We start from the raw sequence: 15,688 nt of genomic DNA on the forward strand, positions 1-15,688 counted from the left end.
AAGGTGGAAGCTTTCTGAAGAGGCAACGAACGCCCCCGTGTGCACGCCCTTCCAGTGTGAAGAGGCAATGCCCCCGTGTGCAATGCACACATCTTCCAGGTGGAAGCTTTCTGAAGAGGCAACGAGAACGCCCCCGTGTGCAATGCACACATCTTCCAGGTGGAAGCTTTCTGAAGAGACAACGAGAACGCCCCCGTGTGCAATGCACACATCTTCCAGGTGGAAGCTTTCTGAAGAGACAACGAGAACGCCCCCGTGTGCAATGCACAAAATATAGATTTAGGAAAAAACAGAAACCTGAAAAACTCAATTCATTAATTGTTTTAAATAATGTGGGCTATTTACTTCATGTGTTTGTTTTGATAAAATGCCTGATTGATTTCTATTTTGCTGGTTACTATGTACATGCGGTAAAAATGCAGATACTGACAGATCAGGCTTCAGGTCTGCACCACAGTAAGTCCATGCCACAGGTTGTGAGGAGCCAAACATCTCGCTTCTTAATCAAATCATTATTTTTGTCACATGCTCCGTAAACAACAGGTGTAGACTAACAGTGAGATGCTGATTTACGTGTCCCCAACAACGCAGAGTTAACAATAACAAGCTGGTTGAATAGAAAAGGCCACCACTGAGAGCAAAGAAGGTGGTGGCAATGCAATGTAAGAATTGTTTAAGCAACCAGGCTTGTTCCAAAACACAGTCATTCACCACAGATTCTAGACCAACCAAGACAACAGCAAAACATACTCCTGTCTACAAAAAGTGTCAACACCAAACTAAATTTGTCAATGCCATTGCCAGAGAGCGCACAATAGACTACCTATTGAGTGGTACGTTTAGGACCAGATTCTGTCTAACTGGAAAGATGGTTACTGTAAATACCATCACAGTAGAATATCCTGTATTCCTGTTACAAGAAGGTGGGAGCAGAATCAAGAAGAGGTGTCAGTGCTGGCTAGCCCTCCATGCCCTCTTTATAACCAGATAATTGTATTTATTTCACTAGGCAAGTCAGTTAAGAACAAATTCTTATTTCCAATGACAGCCTACAGTAAACAGTACCAATAGCAGAGGAATAATAGCCTGTGTCAGCGTGGTGTAGGGAAACGCTACCTACTGATACAGAATCAGATATGTAGATGTAGCCAATGGTTAAATGTAGGATTAAGTGTGGTGTAATCTGATCCCAGACTTGTGGGCCTCCCTTGAGTGTTCATAGGAGGACATGGTGGAGAGAGAGAGTCAAGTGGATTTCAGGACCAGCGAGTGCAGAGCACTCCCTCCTCCCCCGAAACACGCACCAAACCACAGGATATAGATCCTCTCTCAAACACTCCAGCCAGAGCCCCAGGGGCATGAACACGTAAATGGGCTAATCCGTTACACAAGGCAGACTAGAAGACATGCTCATCAACACCACCTTTCATCAGACACAGGCACCCTGTGGTCAAACCAGGCCCAGCGCCAGCTACACAGACAGCCCCCCCGCCCCCCCCAATGTGACCCTTGCCTAGCCTCATGTTACTGTACCTGCCACGGCTAGTCTCAGCTTTCTCAGTTACAGTAACCAAGGCTGAAGACTTCCCCTGTTGTCACGGTCGTCTTTCTTTATGCTGCTAATGCAGAGAGAGGGGAACCTTCCTCTGTGTGCCAAATGTCACACCATTTAGCGAAGTGTCGGCTGTGCAACAGACACCACCCATCAGGTTCCCATACAAAAGACAACTTCACTATTTGACAATAAAATATACAATTCTGGCCACAACAACTAAAGTAGTAATGTAGACCAAATGACAATGGACCACAGCAATGTCTAGTACCATCCAGCATTGAGAAGACTATCAGTATTCAAAGCAGACAATTCAGTTGCGGCATGTGAGCAAACATTTGTTTTCACGATGACTCACACCATGTTTACTGCCAATCCAAGCCCCAGAGAGAGGGACCTAACTTCAAGCCCAGACTGATCAGTCACTTTTGTAATGTTCCTCCATAAAAACTCAAGGCTATAATTTTGGGCAGGTGCGATGATCCTAGATGTGTGGCTGTGTCTCAAAAGGAGCTGATCAAAAGTAGATTAGGGAATAGGCCAGGGTGATTTGGGATGCATCCTGTGCCCGAAGCTAACCTGAATCAAGGCAATATACTGTACAGCAGAAGACATACAGACAAGGAGTGGGGTGTGATACCGGTATGCGTAGCATGGAATCTGGTGAATGAGGCCCTCCATGCCTGGCCGTTGAAAGCTTGCCCTTGGCATCAGGCTGTATACATGTGGGTTGGCTGAAGGGAGCTATTTCCAGAGCGGCTCCTGGCTCCAGCCTTGTACGTCAATTAGCTTTATGATAAAGCAGTTCAGTGAAAGCCACTAGGGTTGTCACTGTACCATTATATCCATACTCAGAGGTATCGTAGAAAGAAAACTAAACATGAAGCGAACAAACTTTCCCGAGGAAAACAGTCTAGGTGTTGGAGACAAAACAGCACGATGTCATCCAGTTTCTTTTCCAAGCTATAGCACACAATATTTTGAATACAGGCATTCTTTTTTTTAAAGATCCAAAAAGAGTTGTCTGGTTTGTTTTAATTTTTTGACATGGATACTGGTACCGTGAGAACCCTACTTGAAACAATAAAATAAGCTAGCAAGTTCCTACAGGAAATGGATTTACAGTCAGTCAATTGATACAGATTATATTTATGGATATACAGTGCATTCAGAAAGTATTCAGACCTTGACTTTTTCCACATTTTGTTACATTACAGCCTTATTCTAAAAATGGATTCCAGAAATGCACGATATATCGCTGAGCATATCGGAGTCTGCAGATATTAGATAAAAATGCCAACAATGGCATAGACCCGATGTCTAGTTAAACACTGATGTGCAAAACCAATGTCAAAATTGACATGCATACCTATATAAAGTAGGTGACATAATGACGCCATGAAAAATACAGCACTACACATAAAAACAGGAAAATATTAAGTGCACACTTCCAACAACTAAAGCTCAAGTCGAGCAGTCATTTGAAAGAGTAAGAACATTTCAGTGAGACAACGCAAAGGCGAAACCCATTAACGCCAAGATAATGGAATTCATTGCCCTGTCGACAATCAACAGTCCTCTGTCGTGGATGATGTTGGCTTTCCCCGACTGGTCCAGCCCCGGTACACACTATTTATCAGATGTTGCCCTACCGGAGTTAAACAAAATTATTGAATCAATTAGGGATGCACCGACATGACCATTTTTGGCCACTACGATATCTGATATTTTCCTTGCCAAAAAAACGAATAATGATTATTTAAAATGTTTGCGATCATTTAAGCATTCTAGTACAGTTAAATAGTTACACACAGAAACTCCCCAAATACAGGTGTGCCAAGCTTGTAGCATCATACCAAAGAAGACTCGAGGCTGTAATCGCTGCCAAAGGTGCCTCAACAAAGTAGAGTCAGTTGTACAACAATGCCTTCAACTGAAATGTGTCTTCTGCATTTAATCCAACCCTTTTGAATCAGAGAGGTGTGCCTTAATCGACATCCATGTCTTCGGTGCCCTGGGAACAGTGGGTTAAGTGCCTTGCTCAGGGGCAGAACGGCACCTTGTCAGCTCATGAATTCAATCCAGCAACCTTACGGTTACTAGCCCAACGCTCTAACCACTAGGCTACCTGCCAGCCCAGGTAGGGTAGCGTCTGAACTTATGGAAATATCATATTTCCATTATTTTGAATAGATTTGCAAAAATGTCTAAAACCCTGCTTTGCTTTGTCAATGTGGGGTATTGTGTGTAGATTGATGTTTTTTACAATTTAGGCGACTAGTTAAGCAGATTTCAATGGCTAGATAGCTATGACTTTCACAGCTGTTCAAGTCAACTTCCTCCCCAAATGCATTTCCTCAAGTCCACTTGCCTCCAAATTGTTGACTGAGTGTTACAAAAACCAGAGAGCAGAACATACGTTTGTATTGGTTTGAGTGTGAACTACTAGCTAGTTAACCAGACATTACCCGATGAGAACCCAAGACAACAACCATGTCTCAAAATATGCATTTGTCTCAATTTAACCACCGGGGATATCAAATTGGACAGCTTGTACAGTGTATGTTACCTTAACATCCAATCTCGCTTCCCCTGACAATGTTGCCGTGCGCTCGGCTTCACGCCTTGGCAACAGGAGACAAGTGCATTCGGGTAACGTTATCGTGTTACACCCGTCCATGGTCAACGGTAGGACCGACAAACTCTGTACATCGAAACCAGACAGCGACGTTTCCAGTACAACACTGGGTAGTCAGGCTACAGATAGTTGCCCTTGTTCCTGTTCACATGTAGCTAAGGTAGCTAGAAGCAATGCGTATAGCTATACATCAGTGGGTACTGTAGACTCATCACCTAGCAACTTAGCAAACAGGCTAATTATATTTGGCTAGCAAGCCTTCTCGATCAGTTAATTCATAAAGAGGACAAAATATAACATTGACACAAGAAACGGTTCCGCATGTCTTGTAAAATACGCCGATGTTTGTATGTAACTTTAATGATTACCCAACAACGTTGACTAGCCCCTTCTCCGTCTGTTAAGGCATGCAACTAGCTACCCTGCTAAAGTTATGCTAACCAGCCGGTTACACGCAAGGCAGTTCAGAAAATAAAAATGGGACACATTGGGCTGTAACTGTTAGTGTGGGTCAAACGAATAGCTGGCTAGCACTAACAAAACTATCGGGGTGTATAAACAGAAACAAAACTAGTTCTCGAGTAATACTTTGACGTAGTTGGTTGACTAACCACAATACCTCCTAGTTAGCTGGCTCGCGTCCGTTAGCGTGGTTAGCTTGCATGCTAACTAAACGAACGTTATCTTCCTATAGCTAGTTACCGGCGTTACGCAGGAAACGGGCAGCTGACTGGCTAACGTTAGCTGTTGTCGATGTTAAGGCTTTTTCGATAAAGCCTACTACTCGTTCGCTATTAAATGTTTACTTTAACTTGACGAACCTTGGTGTTTTGTCTACATTTTCTGTAGATCGGCGAAGCTGCAGAGTTGGAAAACGACTTATTTAGCTGCCATATCCCAGCGTTAGCAGGCTAGCCTTGGCTAGCTACTTTCTTCCCAATAAGACTGACGCTGTAGCGAAATAGTTATCTGGGTTTTTTTGTGTGACAATGTATAACGATATGAACAAGCGTTCTTACTTACAAAGAGCAGGCTGGACATTGAAAACCAGTGACTATCCCGGAGAATGTGGATGGGGAGCAGTAACTGCTGTCAGATCTTTTTAGTTCCTCTTGTGGGTGAGAGCTCACATCGGAACTGTTGGGAGGAGTTTCAAGGTGGTAATCTCCTTAACGTCACTCGGAACGCAAGAAAACCAGGGATCACAAAACAACTATGTTTAACAAATAGGCCGTTTTTTTTTTTTTTTTTTTTTGTAATATTAAACTGGAATCCTCGAGATATATTCTTTATTTCAAGTTGAGCAATGGTAATACCGCGTTCATGGGCTAGTCGGAACGAGGAATCTCAGAAATGTCCGATTTGGTAACTGGTTCCACATATAAACGTGCCGCGTTCAACGAATCAGCATATCGGACATTTCCGCTTTACCTGTTCCGACTATAAATGTTCCGACTCATCATCACCAATCTGAGTGACGAGCGTCAGGACTCAAGAGTCGCTAAATTGAGCCATTTGGGAGTGTTCGAGCGGATCATTTTTGTCAAGTCTGGCCGTCGTTGTTCAACGCCTTTCAAAGTGTATTGCATTATTTACCAGTTGTCCACTTATGTGTATATGTTTGAGTGCATGAATTTGACAAAAATAATAATAATGTGGTCCAAAGGTAATACAATTTTTACTGCAAATTTCTGCAGTTGCTCTTCACCAACGTCATCCTGCATCCATCGCCTGTAATTGTGGGAGGGTCTATTGCCAACCAATCATTCGTGTTTTTTTTACCCATGTGAATGTGACCAAAGACATGACTGAAACAGAATCCAATTTTTCCGCAATTCATGTATACAATTGATATATACAAATTAATGTGATTTTTGATGCTCTTTCTCACAGATTGATTGTACAATGTACACACCTGATTTAAATTGGTGTGTGATATGGGGGTTGCAGCCATCTTTATTTCGACATTATAAAGATACACTTTTATAAACAATGGCAACACTGCCATGTTGATCTGAGCCTTGCTTTTGGAAAACCATATTATTGTCCAACTTTCATCTGTGGCAGATGCACCTGACTTCAATCCTGGACATTTGTCTACAGTCTGTAGCTTTCGCCTTAAAACTCAAACGCACCCATTTTGGTCCACCTAGTTAGATTACCTCCAGCCAAGCCTTGTCCTGTTTTACTAGCCATGTTATAGTATAACAAACAGTCAAGTGATGACGTAATCGCTTGTTTTGTGTGATTGGCTATAGAAAATATTGGTGAGACACAGCCCATAGCTTTTTTTATTTATATGGCTTAATCATTGATTAATCTAATATCATGTTATGAATAGAGGAAATATAATAGTAACACCATGTGTGAATATGTATCCTATATGATAAATCATGTTATTCTCTGACATTATTCTCAATTAAAGAAATAGGTCCTCTGTTTTGGTCCACGTTACCTTATAGTGAGACATAAACACCACCTAGTGGTCAATTGAACTTTCCCTTTATAATGGGGATTCTTATGAGAAACAGAACATTGAACAAAGCATTGTCAATGTCATTAAAATAATAAAGTAGCTTTTGACAAATGTGCCAACACTATATAGGCTTACTTGCAACCAAAACACCCATATCAACATAAAATGAGGCTGAGACCCAGACTCCTGAACAGATAGGGCCCAGGGCTGCATTCAGTACCGTTTCCTTCTCCCACCCTAAGTGTGTACTGCTGCTACAGTAAGGGATACAGCTGATACAGGCGCCCCCTGGTGGTGAGTAGTAGTAGTAATCAAACAAACAAAAACATTGTGGGAGACAACGCGGATGTCTACAGAGACGAGATGGTGATTACCAATAAAAGTTACATCATCTTGGAAGTACTTCTGAGTTGCGTGTTGTCGTCTCTCGTGGTCAGGTACAGGGAAGTAGTCAATTAAGAGGCAGATATCAGCAGCAGAACAAACTCAAATCAAGTAAAATAATAGCTATGATATTATTTTGACAGCATAATTAACTAGCTAGCAAACTACTGTAGCTGATTTAGGCCTGCGTCATCTACGTTCGATATGATCAGGTAAAAGTCTGGCTAACACCTAACTCGAAGTCCTCCTGACTTCAGTCTGGAAAGGCTATTTTGATGTAGTCGGCATGATGTGTCGATAATGAGGGGAATGTTATTTTTTCCGGATTGGTTCTCCTCTGTGTCTTTCTCACTCAAAACCACGGGGGCAACCACACACCCCCTTCAAATACAACTGTTGGATTTTCAAATCCAAACCACATGAGGTCTCAATTCCCCAGGAAAGAAAAATACATTTGAGAGAACCAATCAATGTTCAGCCAGAAACAAAAGCACAACTCTGTGAATTCTACATTAACAACGGCCTCCTGTCCAGACCAGTGTGTCGTAGCTCTCCCTCCTTGTGAGTCATGTGAGTGGCTTCAGCCAGACTAGATAGGCCACCCCACTTTTCCCAACTGGAAATCTTTGTGAAGAGTAGCAGCTCTTGCTTCCAGTGTGTGTGTGACAGGCAAAAACACACCTTCTGTTTGATGGATGTAGATGTGGTTGTTATGCTCAGTCTAGTGGAGTCCTTACCAGACCATGGAACATTGATACCATCAGGTGGCTCTCTTCTAGATAAGACACCATACACATTACTGGTTATTCTCCAGAGTGACTTGAGGCCAATATCTTCATTGGTACATACCATTCTGAGAGCAAATTGGATAGCCTATGTACAGTATTTTATACTAAGCCCCAGACACAGTAAGCATACACTACTAATACTCCCTGTAACCAAATGTGATGTGTGTTTCACATGGATGTGGAATCTAGAAAAAATCAACACAGATATACAATAAAGTATTTATTGATTTGGCATCAATACAATTAAGTACTGTAGATTTTGTATAAGCAGACAAAACATTTTCAATCAAAAAGAGTGCATTTTATACCCATATTTCATAGAGGGCACACAATAGCCATGTATAAGACAAAAAAAATCCTATAGGTTGATACATTGTACATTACACATTTTTTTTAAATCCACAAAAAGAATCCTTCATGAACAATGCTAGAATGCTAACTAGGTGTTCTAAATGATCTCGTTCAATGCTGTTAAATACCATTTATGCCATCTAGGCTTCGGTGGGCGGTTTTGGCGTTACTGTTAAATTATCACAGATGTATAAAGACATCTTCATTAAGGTCATGTGCAAATTAAAATGCCCATTTGTATCCATCTTATTTCTATCTATCTCCAAACTATAACAAACAAATATCCCTTAAAACCGAAGCAAGGCGTATTTTTTATAGTTTTTTTAATCATTGAATAGAAAACAAGTCTAATCAGTTTATGATCAAGGCAGTACATTTGGGAAAAATTATTTGCACACACTGCAATCTCTGAAACCAAGTGACATTGTCTATGACAAGGAATAGACAAAAGGAGAGTAACAGTCTGTCCGACCACACCACTCAAAAATGGCTTTCCGAATGTCTGATATACAGTACATAACAAGAACAAGTCTTGAATTGTCTAGTAGACTTACACAACAGTAATGAGACACAAACTTTGCTTAAGGATGTTCAGGTTCTGATGAGAGGATTAGGGGCACCGAGACTAGTGAGAGTGCATTGGATAAACCTAAAACACTGAACGTGAGACACGAGGCTCAACTCAGTCAAAACCGATGACCGTTTCTCCAGAACATTTCAAAAACATCATTCTTTAGACACAGCTATACAGCAAGTGTATTAATATGCAGACAACAGAGCAATATCCCTACATTCATTATTCTTCTTATTTACCGCAGGAACCTGGATAACCATTGTGAATGAATGTTGGCCTCAGGTTCTCAATCTGAATACAACTTCTACTCTTGGGTATTGTTACAGAAAGAGAACTCAAAATCTAGGAAAATAAATGGGTGCTACCTACCATTCTGCTATATCCACCATGAATAGCATCAGGGCAGTCTAAATGGTGTATTATCACCATTGATGACCAATAGTAAATATATCTAATGATGGAAACATACTATATGATGCCCCTACATTGAACTTACAGCAAGGGAGTGTGATATACTGTATGATATAACCTTGAGCCCAAGGTCACTGGAAAATTAAGGTCTTCACGATAAACCTTCATGTTTTTATTCCAACATTACTGTCGTCTTACTTTGAATAAATTTCCCACGTGTCTATTTGACGTTTCTCCTCTTTGCATGATGTGTAGCCCACTACTACTACCAAACCAAATTTTTCTCTTTGCGACATTGACCAAGCTATAGGACCATACATGTGCATTTAGGTAACCTTCACGATGACACACATGTCCTATTTGAACCACATCAGATCTTCAATTCAAAACTGTGGTGGAGTATTAACTAGAAGTGCATGACTCAGAAAGCATGTTCCATGGTCTCTGCAGTTCATCTTTCACCCAGGTAAAGCGTTAACGGCTGGAAGTTAAAAATAGATACAGACAGAAACACTGTACTGCACTAGGAGAACTCACACAGCAAACACCCTTCTCACCCTTGTCCCACCGTTTCTCCCAGAAATAACAGAGCCATGTTAACTGTTATGCAAGAACAATTTCACAACCACAGGGTCTCTCTCTCACTCCCTCCCTCCCTCTCTGTCAGTCTTTCTCTCTCTCTCTCTCTCTCCCTCCCTCCCTCCCTCTCTGTCAGTCTCTCTCTTTCTCTCTCTCTCTTTTTCTCTCTCTCTCTCTCTCTTTCTCTCTCTCTCTCTCTCTCTCTCTCTCTCTCTCTCTCTCTCATGACTTATTATGGAGATTCATGTATGGTCATTTCCAAAAGTTAACCTTCTTTCATATCCTGTCACAAGACTTCCACGAGGACTATACTGTGGCAACATCAGATGTTCCATTTAACCAAGCAATGGACAAACCATTTTAGTTGTGGATGTATCTTTAGGTGGAAAATGAATGTATAGCCTTTATGTTATACTGAGGCTTATGGAGGATTATACATTGTTACTGTACATTTATCATTACAATGAGATAACTATAGCACCAAATACTGGGAGCGTTGTGTAAGATCATTTGAACTGCACCCAATGCACCCATTGGGTTTCATCTGAACCTTGAAAGGGTTACTCTGTAGAAACAGGTTGGATGGCCTTTAGCCAGTTGTTAATGTGATTTGTAGTTGTGATGTGCTTTGTAGTTTGTAGACAGAATGAGGCTTTTAATGTGAGCTATACCTCAGAACGTTCACTCTAAATGTTAATGTGAAAGGTACTAGGGCATTGATTGCTCGGCCGCAGCCATGGCGTTAGCGGACACAAGAAGCAGTGATGTCATCAATATGTGTGTGCCATAGAGCACGCAATGAGGGTGACATGGGAGCTGCAATGCAGGTAGTAAATGGGAATACCCAGAATGGAATGGATCGATGCAGAATGGATCGATGCAGGGAAACATGACATTGATCCGAACGCATTTGGCCCACAATTTCTGTCTATTAGCTGACGCATAATGTATTTATTAATATAATGATTAACTTACACATTTATTCATAGATTTATTTGTCTATTTAATGTGTTCTATATACAGTATTTATAATTCTTTAGGTTACTGGTTACTATTGATGCTTTTTCAAAGAAGAGGAAAACGTGGGAAAGCATGGTTACTCTTGGATGTTTAATACTGCTGTCTCTATGTGTCCCCTGCTTTGTGTGGATCTTACACAAGTTGGATAGAGCAATGACTTCTTATTGGTCAAGTCATAGCCATGATCCAAAACCGTCACCTTCTAGAATGACCAGCAATGACTTCTTATTGGTCAAGTCATAGCCATGATCCAAAACCGTCACCTTCTAGAATGACCAGCAATGACTTCTTATTGGTCAAGTCATAGCCATGATCCAAAACTGTCACCTTCTAGAATGACTAGCAATGACTTCTTATTGATCAAGTCATAGCCATGATCCAAAACCAGAAAATTAGCACCCAACAGACAACTAGAAGTTGACTGTCAAAACATCAGAGCATACTGATAAACAATGATCCATCGATCCCTATAACAGGTATTTAAAAAACATTTTTTTAAGTAAAGTGAAAAGTATTGGATATTATTTCACGTAAGGAATTGTTTATTGAATATACTCTTCATACTGTATGTGTAATGGTACATCTTTATGTGAAATATTGATTTAAATAGGAAGGACGCGCACACAGAAGAAAATGGGAGGTTTTTGTGCAGGAAGTGACTGCAGCCAGGGGAACCAATCAGAGCCCCAGGGTCTGACGATTTCATCCTACTGATGTCAGAGCATTTGGGTAGGATGTGCAGTCACATGGGTAGGTCTAATGCTGCATTCATAACCAAGTGGGAAGGTGGTATTTACCACATACGACTGGATAAAAAAACACTTTAAGGCTCCTCTAACTGGTAATTACTAGTGGGAAACTCGTCTATCATCGCTGAGCTCCGACTTCTCCCACATGCTGACTTCCAACGTCACCTACTAAGGAAATTATAACAGTATTTATGACAGTTAAATGCAACAACAAAACATTATTTATAAAAAGCAAGCTATTAATATGGTTTTTAAACACTATAATATTTTACAAGCACGGTAGCTGTTAGCTAATCGGCGTTTCTCAATGAGCTCAAAGAACGTGATTGCATCCAAATGGTATTTACCACCTTCCCAAATAGTTATGAACGCAGCATAATAACTGTTACTTAGACAAAGTAAGGCACTTAATAGTCCGAATCCAATAAACGACAACAATACAGACAACGATGACAAAATAATAATAACAATTATGACAATAATAATAATTATAATAATATAAGCTAAAAAAACAAACACGTAAAAATAAAAAAACAGACATTTTAAAGAAAGAGATAAAAACAGAGCACAGCATGAAGTATCCTTCTCCTGCTTTTTAATTCTCCATCTTCCGTTCACAACGTCTTTTCCTGTCGTTGTTGATGTTGTTGATGATAACATTATACAGGTGGTGTTATTCTGGCTGCCGGTGTTTTGATGCAGGGACATCAGAAGGCACCCTAGGTGATAGTTGACTAGCAGGCCATTATGTGGGACAGAGCAGGAACCCTGAGAAGGACGAGTGGATGTATTCGGTGGAGTAGAGCCCGTTAGCCTGATCCGAGGGCATCTGCATCCACACCTGGTCGTTCTCCTTCAGCTCAAGGACGGCACTACCGGACGCCTGGTCCATGTAGCCCTTCTTGTACTCGTCGTAGGTGTATGTGGCTGGAACATAGTTCTTGTACAGTGCCACCCACAGACTGAATCCCTTTACGTGCACGTGGTAGGCAAAGTAGTAGACGCCAGACATGGGGCTGGTGAAGATACCGGTGGCAGGGTTGTAGGCATTCTGCCCGTTGTACAGGGTCCTGTCGAACTTGATGGGCGTCCCAGAGGGAGGGAAGGCTGTGGTGAGGATGGCGGTAAACGCGGGCGCCAGGGTGGCGGAGAGATCTGCACGGCCAAACTGTGGTTTTCCGTTCCTCCCGTCTGGTACCTCGTCCCCACCCAGCCCTGAATCCGTTAGCCCAGCCACCCCGGTTTGTCCGTTTCCTGCAGGGCCAGGGGGCCCGGGTGGCCCTGGAGGGCCGGGGTTGCCGTTGAGTCCAGAGTTGCCGGGCTTTCCTGGGGGACCTTGGGGACCTGGAATTCCTTTTTCTCCGAGCTTGCCCAGACCTGGAAGACCCGGCAGCCCAGGTTCGCCCTTCAGACCTGGGATACCCTGTGGCCCCATTGGCCCTGAAGGCCCCTGCAGACCGGGGATTCCAGACTGGCCTCTTGGTCCTGGAGACCCAACAAACCCAAGCTCCCCTTTTGGTCCAGGATTGCCTAACAGACCTGGATTTCCTGGTAGGCCTATGTGCCCTGCCTCGCCTTTGGGCCCAGGTTTTCCGATAGCCCCGTTAGGACCCGGGAGCCCTTTGTCTCCAGGAATGCCTGGTTTTCCAGACATACCACCAGGACCCTGGTCCCCTCTGATCCCTGGCAGACCTGGATGCCCCTGTGGACCCAACTCTCCCTTCAGGCCAGGCATGCCGTGTTTTCCTGAAAGCCCCATGGGGCCCTGTATTCCTGGTGGTCCTGGTTGTCCATCTGGGCCCATGTCTCCTGGCTGTCCAGCCATCCCAGGCTCTCCCTTATCTCCAGGGACGCCTGGTCCCCCGAAAAGGCCCTTGTCTCCCTTTGTCCCTGGTAGACCAGGTTTGCCATAGCCAGGACCTCCATGTAATCCTGGAGAACCCCTCTGTCCTGGCTCACCTTTAGGCCCAAGTGGACCGGGTCTTCCAGGCAATCCATCATTACCAGGCTTGCCCAATCCAACGGATCCTGGCTGGCCTTGCAGCCCTGGACCTCCAGCCTTCCCTGGCTCTCCTATTCCTCCTGGGAGCCCCTGGTCCCCTTTAGGCCCAGAAGGACCAGGAAGGCCGTCAAGTCCTGGTTTTCCCATTCCCTGATTACCAGTTGGCCCTGGGGGGCCCCTGAGCCCATTGGGGCCCCTGGTTCCTGGCAATCCAGGATTCCCATTGCCATTCTCTCCCTTGAATCCACGCTCCCCAGGATTTCCAGGCCCACCTTTCTGTCCTGGTTCTCCACGAGACCCAGGTTGGCCACTCCCACCTGGAAGGCCAGGTTTGCCATTAAGAGACAGGCCAGCTGGGCCGGGGAGACCTGGTTGACCTGGAAGTCCTCTGGGACCTGGTTCACCCCGAAGTCCAACCTCGCCATTATTCCCAGGCATCCCCTTAATTCCCCCTTTTCCTGGGAGACCCGGAAGTCCTGGCTTCCCAATGCCCGGAAAGCCTGGAGGCCCCTGAAGGCCAGGCTGGCCATTGAGACCTGGTTTCCCCAGCCCTGGTTTTCCCGGAAGTCCTGAGGGCCCAGTTGGGCCTCTAGGTCCAGGTTTTCCTTGGGGCCCTGGCTCGCCCTTTACCTCCATCATGGGTGGCATGTCTGTAGGAGAAAATGGAAGATCATGTGACTACCTGTTCATCCCCTTTCAAATCCTTCATTATCTTACAAAATGTATCTTACATTTTGAAAAATGAAACATTTCCAAGCATCTCCAATGCTTCCAAATTCCCTATATAGTGCTCTACATTTGACCAGGGCCCTAAGGTTAAATAAGGTGCTGTTTGGGACATAGCCCCAGTTTTGTTTTCTTTAGTCAGTGACTTGGCTCTCTAAATAGATGAACAAAAGCTTTGTAAATATGTCCTTAAGACAGCACTCAATAACCCTGGATTTGCAATAACCTATCATTCATTTTACACTTGATTGAAAGAGGCATTCGGTTCAAGTCACAGTAAACTGAATTGAAAAACCTACAGTGAATACTGTATAGATATGGTTCTGCATTAGTGCCAGTGTGCATCTGCATTGCCAAATTCATGTCATTGTCTAATTAGTTTTGTTTGTCAAGACAATGATGCAGGGAATTCAGGAACAGTACCCAGGTTAGGTTCTCCTTTAGGGTGTCGAATATTGGACTAGCTGATCTAGTAGGAAGTTGGCTAAAGAAGAAAAACAACTGGAAGCGAGACTGAACAGTTTTTTCCTGACAAGATTTGACCCACAGTAGCTTAGATCAACACTTGGTTTGGTAAACACCATTAAGTAGCCACTGGGAGTTTAGAACTGGGCACGTGGATTTGACAACAACAATCATCCCATTCGTCTGCCCTGTCATTGTTGATGATACATTTTTATTTTGACTTACACTTATTAGAATAAAAAACATATGAGCTGGCGCACAACCAGAACAATTATTTTGTGTGGAGGTACTGAATAACGGCGAATAAACTATCAACTATATGAAATAAAGAGAGTCGCACACTCCATGTATAAACTCCGACCCTGAAGATGGCACAGTGATGCCGAAATGTTGGTGATTTACCCAATAAATAACTGGGAGTTTATATATGGAGTGTGCGATTCTCTTTATTTTTTATAGTTTATGACATACACTTATTAAACATCATCAAAATAAAGTAGATAGGAATTTCTGTTGATTTGCTGGCAATTTTGTACTTAAATACAGGCAATAATTATTGAGCAATACTGAAGTGTCTTGATTTTCCGCTTATTGCGTTTGTGGAAGAGGTGATACCAATGCAATTTAGTTTGATGGCCAATAGGTGGTGGTAGCTGCTTGCCATTTACAGAAGTCATAGAAAGACAGCCAGACGTGTGAATCCAGAATAGAATAGATGTGTGTCCAGAATGGCTGATGGAGGCTACCACTTGTTGATCACATCCATCATTGAACTCTAAAACCAGGGTATAGGCCTCGTTTATGCTGGCATAGGATCCATCTCATGTCAAAACTTCAGGTAAAGTATCTTCATAGACATAGGAATGGACAAAGGTAGCCAACATCATAGATTAATGGACATAGGAATCATAGGAGATGATTGTGAACAACAGGAAAAGGAGGAGCGAGCACGCCACCATTCTCATCGACAGGG

General features: G+C 43.0%; 2 protein-coding genes across 4 annotated transcripts in view; both read right to left on the bottom strand.

The window, feature by feature from the left end:
• The window catches only part of LOC112244035 (protein tyrosine phosphatase type IVA 2), a 48,846-nt gene extending 43,261 nt beyond the window's left edge, over positions 1–5,585 (bottom strand). For both annotated transcript variants that reach the window (XM_042309911.1, XM_042309912.1), the window contains exon 1: positions 5,214–5,585. The gene's annotated coding sequence lies outside the window, so the exon portion shown is untranslated. The remainder of the gene's footprint in view (positions 1–5,213) is intronic.
• A 2,460-nt stretch (positions 5,586–8,045) lies between these two features.
• LOC112229434 (collagen alpha-2(VIII) chain) overlaps positions 8,046–15,688 on the bottom strand; it is a 125,145-nt gene continuing 117,502 nt past the window's right edge. For both annotated transcript variants that reach the window (XM_042310156.1, XM_042310157.1), the window contains exon 3: positions 8,046–14,174. In XM_042310156.1, the coding sequence (XP_042166090.1) occupies positions 12,268–14,174 (1,907 nt within the window). In that variant the 3' untranslated portion in view covers positions 8,046–12,267. The remainder of the gene's footprint in view (positions 14,175–15,688) is intronic.

Source organism: Oncorhynchus tshawytscha, linkage group LG31 (genome assembly GCF_018296145.1).
Source record: "Oncorhynchus tshawytscha isolate Ot180627B linkage group LG31, Otsh_v2.0, whole genome shotgun sequence".
Lineage (NCBI taxonomy): Eukaryota > Metazoa > Chordata > Actinopteri > Salmoniformes > Salmonidae > Oncorhynchus > Oncorhynchus tshawytscha.